The sequence below is a fragment of the Centroberyx gerrardi genome, chromosome 1, assembly GCF_048128805.1.
Source record: "Centroberyx gerrardi isolate f3 chromosome 1, fCenGer3.hap1.cur.20231027, whole genome shotgun sequence".
Taxonomy (NCBI): Eukaryota; Metazoa; Chordata; class Actinopteri; order Beryciformes; family Berycidae; genus Centroberyx; species Centroberyx gerrardi.
Window position 1 is genome coordinate 18,338,854 of NC_135997.1, and position 12,282 is coordinate 18,351,135.

The window sequence follows — 12,282 nt, forward strand, 5'->3', positions numbered from 1 at the left end:
TAACTTTCTTATTACGACGTGGTAGAAAAGTATGGAGGAGGATTAGGGCCAAGGGTAAAAAATGTATTTGAGTTATGAGATTAATCTCAGAAAAAATTAACTTGGTATGAAGTAAAGTAACTAGTTAGTTTCAAAAGTAACTTTCCCCAACACTGCTCACCAGCTCAGGTGGAGAGAGAGTGCGCATAAATCATTCACTCTCTTAGCTGAAGTCAATGACAGCAGTAGCACCATCTTGATTAACAAAAATTTAAGAAATTTGCATAATAAGCTCAAAAGGCTCTTTAGAGAGGGCTTCGGGAACCAAAGGCAATTCCCACTGGAGGGTGGCAGGACGTATTCGGTCTCACCTCTGCTCTATGCAGCCTGCTCTCAATAACGTCCCCATGTCGCCGGAGTGAAGCGCTGACGTCAGCAGAGCCAGCAGGCTGAGGAGAGAGCAGGTTTAACTTTGAACAGCCTGCTCTTCCCCTACTCGCCAGCTGTAGCCAGTCAGCGGGTAGAGCTGGGGAGGCTGACCAAGGAACAAGCCTCGGTGAGCTCCACCCTCAGCTTGGCCAGCTGTTTGAGAGGGCAGCATGTCTCCCCCGCAAAGCGAAGTCTCCCCCGATCGAGCTGACGCTTAGTCTTCACCCACTGATCTAGTAGGAAGCGGGGGTGGGTCATATGTGACAGCCTGCTGCTCTCAACACTTGAGCTCATGTGGCCGGTAGAGAGGGGGCTATAAGAGAGACAGTAAACCCACTGCTCAGGTTTCTCTCTTGTGCAGAGAGAAGACAGAAAGCTGGCAGCAAGATGACTGTGGGTGTTGGAAACAGCTTTTTCCAAAAGGCCGGAGATCAGAGGCTTGATCTTCAGAGGTTCTGAACTAGATGTACCGTCTATGAGACGATTAAGGCATCAAGAGGGGGCGGGAGGTGGAAACTGTAGGCCAACCATTGCTGCAGTTTCTCCCATGACGGAGGGAAAACCCTGTCTCACCGAAGGAGGAGCAGGAATAGCGGAGGAGCACGATGCCACCTGTGCAGAGACAGACGAGAGGTCTTCGTCATCACCATCCTCCAAGAGTGGCATCAGGTCATCCTTGTAGCTGGGAAGTGAGGGCCGGCAGCAGATCTGTGGCCACGGCAGAAGGGCTGGGCTCAGAGGGCCGTCGCCACGCTCTGCCTCACTGTCATCGCATTCCAACTGAAACTCTGAGGAGTGGTGGAAATGGCCTGTGACTGTGAAATATAACTGTATGTTTTAAGATCACCAGGAACCAATAGGAAAAAGCAGCTTCAAACGGCTCTTCCTCCTGCCATACAATCCATGTATGTGCCAGGAACATAAAGATTGACTTCAGTTTACTCCAGTCGCCTGAACAGTTCCTACATCTCGACCCAATAGGGCACCTTTGGGATGAGGGATGTTCGCAGCATCATGAGCCGCCAAAAAATCAACATCAATCATCAAAAGAAATTGCATGATGCTATTGATTCAGCATGGACCAAGATCTCTGGAATGTTTCCAGCACCTTGTTGAATCTTTTCGCAGAATTCTAGAGGAAAGAGGGGGTCTTACCTGGTACTAGCTGGGTGTAACTAATAAAATGGCCACTGAGTGTATAATACATTATTATAGATATTATATACTGTTGTTTAACACACTTTCAAACCAAATAATTAATCATTATTATAGATATTGATGATTAAGTACTGTTGTATAGTACATGTTTTCAAAGCAAATAATTTATCACCTCGAATACGCTTTGAATGTATAAACTGTTGTTGGGTGGTTTTTGAAAAGTTACTGTACATTTTGCATACTGCTTTGGCAATATTGTCTCTGGTAAACAGTCATACCAATAAAGTCATTGAATAACGGAGAGAGCAGAAAAGAGGGGGAAGGAAGCAGGAGAATGGACAGAAATGACGTCTCTTTTCTGTGTCATAATTGAACGGTTGGTGAACAGTAAAAGTGGATTGTTGAGCTAAACTGATGTAGTCATTTTCAAATGTTTGTTGAGCCCCTCCTTCCCTCTCTTTGTTTTAAAAATGGGATGAAAAATTCATACTGAAAATACATAGACCAACATGAACATAAATGAACAAGCGTGGATAAAACCTCTATTCAACGTCTAACGGTAATCCTTTAATTCTCCGAACAGTTTTTACAATCTGAAGTGAGGGAGGAGCTCGCCTCTGTGTGTATTGCACGCTATATCTTAAAGCTGGGACGGAAAGATAATGACTTTAAGAAAAATCCAAAATCATTTCATTGGTGTGAAACAGCCTTCTTCATAGTGTTCCTGTCGTGAAGGATGAGTGTGGCTCAACAAAAGAATAAAAACCCTTGGTATTTTATTTAATATGTGCTTGGAAACTCAATTTTGACCAAACATATTCTAAACCACTAGAGCAGACCATCATCTGTTAGTATGTACCATTCTAAGCAATACATCCAAAGCTTTGATTGACTAAATCTATTTTCCTCTTGAAATTAAACTGAGTTTGCAAGATTTTCACTGAAAAATCTATTCAAAATATACAAAATGAGTAATATTTTTAAATGTTTTTGAATATTTAGCTATATCATTCCAATTTTCCAGATGTGGGCACTGTGAGAAAGCTTCCAAGAAAAACTATGACGTACAATTTTATTCTGGGTGCTCTAAATCTGTGTATGATACTTTAAAAGGAGAACTGAAACACTGCCACCGTCAGAATGACCACAAAACTGAAAATGACTGAAAATCTGCTATTAAATGCAATCAACGCAAAAAAAACCCAGCTGTGTACAGTGTATGTACTGATGCATGCTGAGCAGCAACAGAGGTTGAGGGGGAGGAAAGAGGGCCAACTAAGATGCCTTGTTGTAAAAGGACCTTAAATCAAGGCTTTTCTGATTTTACACCGCTTTCCTACAGTGACTTTGCAGACAAATGATAAATGAGACTTTTTTTCTTTCAGAGGGCGGCTAAATAAAAAAGACTGCTTTTCAGAGACAAGGTACAGAATGCTGGGATGGGCGAAAGTAGTCTATTCAAAGTGTATTAAACAATATTTATAGGGATATTTACAGTAGTGTGGTTCTGGGGCATGAGACTAATGGAGAATGGTTGGAAGGTTCAACTGAGGCTTTAGTGCAGCTGTGGCAATGACTGATGCTCATGTTTTCAGATGTGCTGAGCACATTAAGGGGAGCAAAGCATCTTAGATGGGTGAGCTGCAGGGGTGTCATTGCAATGAAGAGACGATTATGATGCTTACAGTCCCACACACTGTCACACTTACCAGATCGCTGCATACTAGAGAGAGAGAGAGACGGAGAGGTAGAGGGAGAGAGGCAACTTGTATACACAGACTGGAGAGGTTTAGCAACACTCGGTGCAAAAGTATGAGCTGGCAGAGGATGAGTGGAGGTGGGGATGTCCACCCTCGGCTGCCAAATTCCTCCTCAGCATCCTCCATCCCAGAACATAGGGAGCAGAACACACAGTGGTCTGCCAGGGATGGTTGATGCTGGGATTCATTGTGTGCGCTATAGTAATGAATATGAGTGTAATAATGTTGAATATTGAAATTAGTGCTGATTGTCTAGGGAGTAATATTGCATGCAACAGTTTTGGTACAAACAATTAGGTACTGTGGAAAAAATGGCAGGCAGTTTTTATAAGCTTCGTTTTTTATAAGCAGGCAGGAGAGTTCAATCAACTCATCCAAGAGCTTTGGCTGCATGGAGAGGAGTTCAGAGCTACTTTCGCCTGGACCCAGGCCACTTTGTTCCAAATGGTTGGAGCCAGTATCACCAAGATGGACACAAACTACCGGGAGTCCATCATGAACATTTGGCACTTTGTCTCTGGTAAGACGGGCCCCTAGAGCTAATAATAGTCTTCAAAATCTGCAAAATGACCTGGAAACTCACCTGGAAGACCCACAAGCATGGGCTTGTCCCGCTCACTGCGTTCAAGTACTGATGTCAGTTGCGTTCGATTACACGCAAGACCACGTAATGATGCAGTCGGTGTGTCCGAGGCTTTAGATGTAGTGTGTAGCATTCTCTCCATACAAGAGATGAATGTGAGCAAATATCATGTTACAAGTTTGCAGCTGCTATTGCATTCTTTCAAATATTGACTTGCACATTTGTAAATTTTTAATGACTTCAAATTTAGAACACGGGTGTGTGAATATTTTCTGTGGGTCTAAATTCCATCATGTAAGTTCTCAGGACCCCTCCACACTCCACTCTGCTCACACACAGCTTTCTGCCATTCTCCCAACAAGCTGGCCGCTCCCACTTGCAGGCCCACACCTGAACAAAGATAGCTGCTCCTGCTAACAACAACTGTGCTCGCTCATGGGAAATGTGTAAAAAGACACTAATGCCCTTGCTCTATGGGCACTACATGGAACAAGAACCAGTAAGTGAATTTTTTTTCGGCATATATGCTGGGTCATTGGTCATTTTGCTATATCTTATCCAGATTTCTTAATATATCCATGAAGCAGACAGAGAGTGGCTGCTTTGGAAAAAGCTCTACTTGTTAGAGCAGCGCACACGGAGTGCTTTTCGTGAGCCGACCAGTCACAACAAAGAAGAGGCAGCGCTTCACACTATGTAGGCAGCTGACAGTTTACAACAACAACCACAATGGAGAAAATTCCACTAGAAAAGTTGGTATTAGATGTTAGTGAATTCCTAGAAACTCTGATCGTAAAGAGTCAGTATGAGAGCACTTTGGGTTACATTTGTGTTGTAGGACTTTCTCTAAGTGTTTTGAGAGTTGTACCTAAGTACTGTTTGCTGATAGTGGCAGCTACTGCAGCTGGTCATTATGGAAAGAAGATGCACATCCCACACATTTTTTTTTAAAATTAGCATCAAATGCTGTTGAGACAGCGCTTTTTCTACAAAAAAAAAAAAAGCAGAATAGTGTAAACATGCCATAAAGGGGCATTTCTTCAGCTTTACATTTAAGTGTCAATTCCTTCCAAAGGCAATAATCAGCAAAAAGATGCATTTTTCCCCTAATTCTCTAAAATGTAATATGTCAAATCAGAATGATATAAATATAGCCTGTGTAACATAATCTCTCAATACATCATTGCCAAATATACTGTGAAAATTAAATTAAGTTCTATAATCTTAGAGTTTTTAGCCCCACGACAGCAGGGTCGGTCGGTTGCTCTGTTCACCACTTTTGGTCACGTTGCTGAAAGTGTGCAGCAGGTAGAGTTAGATTGCAGACTCTCAATCGGGAGACCCGAGTTTGATTCTCAAAATGCAATATCGCAATGTCCCTGCCACCTTAGGGTTTTATATTTTGCAGGGACTGGAGTCTGAGAACGCCAAAACTAGACAAAATGATAACACAAAATGATCAATAATCACAATCTGTGGGACTATTGTTTGTAATAGCAAACAAATATTGCAAAACTCAAGGGGTGTACAAACTTTTTCACAGTACTGTAAATATATACTTAACAGTGAGCATAAATTAAAAAATGAGTAAGAAAAAATATCTATAGAGTCATTTATTTACCCATTTACAGTGCCTTGTAAAAGTATTCAGATCCCTTGACTTTTTGCACACTATTGTGTATTAAGGGGATTTTATGTCTGAGTTCTATGCAAAGCACTCTATTCTATCGAAGTGAAACTGAATTTGTAGAAGTGTATGTGAAAGTATAAAATTAAAATAACAGAGAAATATATTTTGCATAAATATTCAACCCATTTGCTTTGTTTGGGCTAAACGGCCACACTAGCAAAATAATTGCTCAACATTTCTTATTTTCTGTTACTCAGATGTCATATTTAGATTGTATGTACTGTAGCAGTTCCGACCAATGTTTTACTTTCAAACATTTTTCTTTTGTTATTTGTCTTTCGTGCTAACGAAGCTGAGACCAGGTCTCTTCACTAGATCTTAATGGGACTCAGTGGGATTTTAGGGTGTAGGGTGGACAGAATACTTAAGCACAGTATGGGATAAATGGTTAATTTATGGATGACATTAACGTCCAGTTCTTGAGGTTTAAAAGTCGAAAGTGCTAAAATGTGCCAAACGTCAAGGAGTCTTAATACTTTTGCAAGGCACTGTATTTATGATTATGCATTGTTTTACTCATTTATTTATTGAATTATATTTACTTTTATTTTTTCAGTTATAGAAAGATTTCTCTGCATATTATTTTATACGTTTATTTATTCTGTATTTATTAAAGGATTTATTTATTTATTCATTTATTTCTAATCATGGCTGATTCCAATATCACTGCAACTACTAAAAAAAATAAAAACAGGAAAAATTGATTACTCATCAATGCTACAGACCAGGGGTGGGCAATCATGTGCTACGGAGGGCCGAGATTATGCAGGTTTTCATTCCAACCAAACGCTACAGCATCTGATTTCACTGATTAGCACAAGCTCAACCAGAGAGAAGGAACTAATCAGTGAAATCACCTGGTGACAATCTTCAGAGGGGAGTTTAGAGGTGGGATTTGAAGTAAAAATAAAATCAATGGTGGGTGGAGGGTATGTTGCACTCCAGAGTTTTGTGGCTTTAGTACTGAGTGCTTAATCTCCCACAGATCATAGGCTGGTAGTTTGTGTTTTCAGAAGTTTCATGTCTGGTGCGGAGGCTGCAAGTGGGCGTACAGCTGTGGAGGAGGTCAGAAAGGAGCGTTCTTGACATTGGAAGCATAAAGGTGCAGAGCGGTGGTGCTGCCAGAGCTTTGTTCAAGTGAGAACCCTGACTCGAGCTGATCTCCTAAACGGGATTGAATTACAGTAAAAGCTGAATGTGATGAAGGCACTGATGAGAGTTTTAGCCATAGAATCGGAGAATGAAGGTCAGAGTCTGGATATATTCCTGAGATGGATAAAGGCAGATGCAGTGAGGGATTTGATACAAGGAGAGGGTGAAGTCGAACATGAGTGCTGGGTTGTGGACCTGGGAGGAGGGGAAGTTGGAAGAAACAGTCTACTATTAGGACTAGGTTATCCACCTTCTTGTGCAGAGTAATAAAAGATTAACACAAGCCACAATTGCTGTTAAGTTTGAGAAATTTGTATTGAATCAATTTTTTCATCCAACTGAGAAGGGAGGGAAGTAAAAGCTGAGAGCTGGGATTCATTGGTATCTACATAAGATCATAAATTTAGACCATCCGACTCAGTAGAGTAAACCACCTTGCCCACAAGTTGCACCTGTTACATGCTGCATCACTCGCTGAATACAAATGACTCATTTGTTTGATGAGCCTTCATTCTTTCACTCGCCTCACATTGCTGCACGATAACGTTAGTCAGCTACTATACATATATGCAATGCAGTAAATGGATAGGTGCTAATACTGGTACAGCAGGCCTACATTTAACTTTGTATTACAGTATGACTAGGTTATATGCTTATGTCTAAGTCCATGAGAAGGAAGTCTATGGTTCAGAGTTGGCTGATTTAAAGTGGAATCCTACCAAAATGGACTTTTATGTTGTTTTTCTGCATGGCATGTTCCTAAAAGTAAGGATTTTTTTAATGTGAGTTTTAAGCTATCAGCACTCAAGATAAGTTAAAATGTAGGCTAATCCTATGAAATCATCAAACTGCTTTGTCTGACTTTTTTTTTTTCTAATTCGAAATCTGTTTAATATAAATACAGTGAAGTGACTGTCCATATTTTTTTTCTTTCTTTCAAGTTATTCAGTTTGTGTGTGAATGATGTGTGTGTGTGAATGATGTGAGGATGAATTATTTAAATTTGACTGTGGCCAATTCCATCTTAAAATAGGCTTCTTTCTGACAGAAATTGGGTTAGATGTGTTTTCTAGCTTATCAAAGGAAATTCAACATCATAATTTTAATGACTTTAAAAAATAGTGTTGGCTGTTGGTCTGGTAGATATGTTTCTGTGGAGGAATATCAACTTCATATGAATCAAACACTGCTGACATTTTCAATTCAACTAAAATGTATTCGGTCGAATAGACTACAATAAAGACAAGCTGAATAAGAATGGTTTGGTTGTAATCGATCACCATCAGATTCTATTGTCAGGGGTCTGATTCTGGTGACCACTAGTTTTGATAGCTTTACGATGCGTTATCTTTCTCCGTTGTTTTATCTTAGCGTCAACTGCAAACTCATTACATAAAGGCCTATTATTAAACACAAGTTGTATTGACTGTGTGTGTGTGTGTATTTTTTCAACTCGAGAATTTGAATTGAACCAAACTGGGGGACATCTACGGACACACCTCTATTTTGGAGAACCCAAAATTAGCCAAAATCAGTCCATAGGGCTCATTCATAAACCTTACGGGCAGGTTTAGCATGACGTTAGGAGCAAATACCGTCAGGTTAGGTTGTTTTCTCATTCATAAACGTGAAATAACGGGACGATATCAGCGTTACCGCTTTTCCCCGACCCTTTTTGATCATTCGCATAATGTGAAAGCGATTCGTAAAAGCACACCACGCCGCAAAAATACCACCTGCTCTCGTCAGATGGTATATTGTAGAAATTGATGTTAACTAATGAAAATAAATTTAAATTATTAAAAAAAATCAATAGATAAAGTTACATTGTGTCCCAGGGCATTAATTGTAATTGGAAATGTGAAAATATCTAATAAATATGACTCACACACTGGCTTTGCAGTTATTAATTAGCACTCTGATTGTGGTTATAAAAGCCAGTTTCTATCTGATATGATTCGGTTTATCGTGATAAAAAAGAGAAGATGACCATACGCACGTCCCATAAACTTTTTAGCAGGTGCTGGAGTGAAGTAGAGCTGAAGTATTTAAGAAAGAGAACGCTGCACACTGCTGCCAATGCTCCCATATATTTATTTATCTTACAACGTTTCCATAGGTCTTCATCAGGTCACGATCACCACCTATGGTCAAGTTATCATTTCAGTAAGTGACATCATAAACATTCGGTTTATCATGGTCAACATTGCAATTACAGCAGCAGGAGTACATGAGGAGGAAGAGGTTTTCTCTGCTGTTCTGACACGTCTTTGCTGCCCATTGCACTGACTCACAGGTGGACAAGGTGTTGAATATGTAAAGATTAATTAACATGTTGGTTTTGATTTGCTGTCTCCCGGCCTACAGCTGAGGATAACACAGCGTTAACGTGGCTCCGTCACGGTAGTCACAGCTGTCGTAAATTTATGAATCGGGTAAAATTACCGAGTCGCAGATTTTTTGAGCCCCGCTATTCTGTTAGGGCAGTTTTATGAATGAGCCCCTCATTCATAAAACTTTCATAAGGATTTCCAGTGTGTTGCTTAAACCGCTCCCTTTATTTCAGTTCACTTGGTGCAATGCAATTATACAGAGCCTGGGAGCAGCCAGGTGGACGAAAAAAATAACCTCACCTCAGAATCTGTCACCACGGTTTTGTTGTCTGCATTCTTGACTTATTATTGCATGTGTGTTTTTTATGGTCTGTATTGAAATACCTGAACATTTCTCAGTCATGACATGTGGGGCCATAAGTCTAAACCCTCCCTCAAATGTGCTAGATATTCAATTTCTTCGGGGAACTGTAGTTATATACATAACCTGACGTTAACTGACAGAAACTAACAGTGCTAGCTGCTCTGTAAGGCAAGTCTCACATTAAACCAACAGCCAAACTGTGCAGAACAAACTGCTTGCAAACTGCTCCCAGTGTAGTGTTCTCATCATCAAAGCACAGTGTACTGCTCACTACCAAACACTGCACATTCATTCACCGGAATGATGTTTGGCACAAACAGATTGGCCTACTGCCGAATATCAAATCTGAAATAACAGTCAATACAAATTACTTAAAACATTAAAATGTAGCCAATCTGACTGAAGCATAAGTCTGGAATTGTTTTTTCCTGTTCTGATCATGTGCCTGGATATGCAGTTAAATTAATATTGTAACTTCCTGCAAAAGCCTGCTGTGAAAACACAACTTGTCAACATCTGGGTAAGCACTGGAAGGCCACATGGAAGGCCAAGGGATGATAGGCAGTGGTCAGACATGATTAAATTGCACAGATGAATTGCCCTAAATACAGCAGATTGTGAAACTTTTGGCAGGGCCAAAAAGTATACTTTGTGAAGGGCCAAATTTAGTCTTGGACCTTCACAAAGTTTTGGCATCCTTGGGTTATCAAATTCCAAAAGAAACATGTTTTCCTAGCTAGCGAACAATAACGGTGCTAACAAAATTTTTGACAGCCCAAGGAAACTGTCAAGAAGCAATTTGTGAAAAGGCAATTACCAGCTGCCTCTGACTCATTTAATCTATTGACTGAATCTGATTGATATTCTGCTTGACTGGTAATATAATGTTTGTGATTGCTGTGAGCAGATACCGTTACCGACTTTAGCACTGCTGATTGGCCCCCCAAGTTCTTTTCAGATACACAAGTATCAATGTCTGATGCTTGCCCCTAGGTGGCGTGCATCCAAGATGTACTGATTTCTACTGAAGATTATGGGTTCATTGAAGTCCAAGTTGAGGGGTCCAGGTTGACAAGCACATGCGTGAAATTGCCACACCTGCTTGTGGCGGGGCTTCATTGTGACTGTAACACATCATTGCCTATAAGCCCTACAGGTGGCAAGCATCTAACTAGCACTAAGCTAGTTTTCACTTTTTTTTCCTGTTTCAGGGGCTGTGGATGACAACTTTAATTAGCATTTTTAGAGTGTGTATCCTACTTCACTTTAATGGTAAACCTGTGGTGTTTAACTAAATAAATCTGCCTTGAGATCTACTCAAATATACCCCCCCCCCCCCCCCCTCCACACACACACACACACACACACACACACACACACACACACCTGCCCTGCCACCCCGAAAATGAAACGTTTGACACCATGTCAACATGACAAAGGCTACCAACAGCAAGTGGCTGACTCTGTAACACCGACAACAACACAGGATAGAGAAACTAGGCTACCCCACGCAAATGTAGTCTGTTCTAGCAACCTCGAACACTGGCTCCAAAGTGATGTTGCGCATGAGGCCAGTGTGACCTTTCAGACACCCGTTTGGGCAACTTTTACGCCCCACATTACCCGAACCATAATTCTACAAATCCTCCCTACATCGGGATCAAAGAAACTCACACAGAGTCGTTTACGCCACTCGATAAAAATAAACTGCTGTCTCTCCTTTTATGTGCCGACAGCCTATGAAAAAGTCACACACCGCTGGAAAGGCTATGATGACAAAATATCTTTTGGCATGTATGCGCACCTTCAGAACCATCACTTCGTCTGTAGCTATTCACCATGTCCGTCCGCTCACTGCTGTCACTTTACCACGACTTTCAACTCGGCGACGGACTAGGAGTTTAGCCCCTATATTGTGTCTTATCCATACAGCGCTGTCGTGAACAATTATGTGAAAGTATATTTGAAGCGACATAAAGTGCACGCATAAATTAACCAACCTCGTCTTCGCAAAGCTTGGGAAGGGTTGGTTAGTTTCGCCTGTTAAAGGGCTTAGGACATCGCTTTTTCTATACGCGACGACCTGCCCTTTACTTCCTAATTCCATTATTCGTCAATATTACAGAGTATTTCCCCTGGACGTGGTTTTAGCCTACCTCGTAAAGGTCTCCTGAAGCCATTCTGGGGTGCGGACTCCGGCGGCGCGGCGTTCTTGCCTGCCTTGTTGGCTTTTTTTGGACCCTACTCTCTCGGTGTTTCGGCGAAAGCCCCGATAGACGGGAATTAGCGAGCAGCCTTGTTATTCTGAGCAATCCGCAGTAGCAGATCAGCAGACAGTGTCAATCGAGCCCGGCGCTCTGCGATGGATCGTTCCACACTTAAAACAAACAACCATCGGGGCGGTGCTGTTTATCCAGACCCAAGTGGAGGACTGAAATTAGTCCGGCTATGAATGTACAGCCTAATGGTCTGCATGCGCCCGACTCCTCTCAGCTCTGTTGCAAGCCAACTACTCAGAGGGAGATGATAGGCTAGATGTCTTCCGCTCAGGCAGGGACACCAACTGGGACTGACTCTTTTCTCTACCTGTCCAGTTTACTGTCAAGTGAACAGCAGTCTTAATTATGAGTCGTTAGTTAATATATTAGACTACACAAAACAAATTATTTGGAATTAATAACGATGCATGGTGAGCTACTGAAGGATACAAAACTAAGTTTATTGATGTTCATCTTTACACCCATGGATTTCCCCCTTTGCCTTATGATGTGTGTGTGCATCATAACAAAATTGCTACCTGTATCACTTTGACAGTAACTAGGCTACTCAACTAC

At 41.3% G+C, this 12,282-nt stretch overlaps 1 protein-coding gene across 1 annotated transcript in view; it reads right to left on the bottom strand.

Moving 5' to 3' along the window:
- Positions 1-11,714, bottom strand: part of LOC139917065 (chromodomain Y-like protein 2) — a 36,918-nt gene extending 25,204 nt beyond the window's left edge. Inside the window, exon 1 of the mRNA XM_071906093.2 lies at positions 11,605-11,714. Coding sequence (XP_071762194.1) covers positions 11,605-11,628 — 24 coding nt within the window. The 5' untranslated portion in view covers positions 11,629-11,714. The remainder of the gene's footprint in view (positions 1-11,604) is intronic.
- Positions 11,715-12,282: the final 568 nt, after the last annotated feature.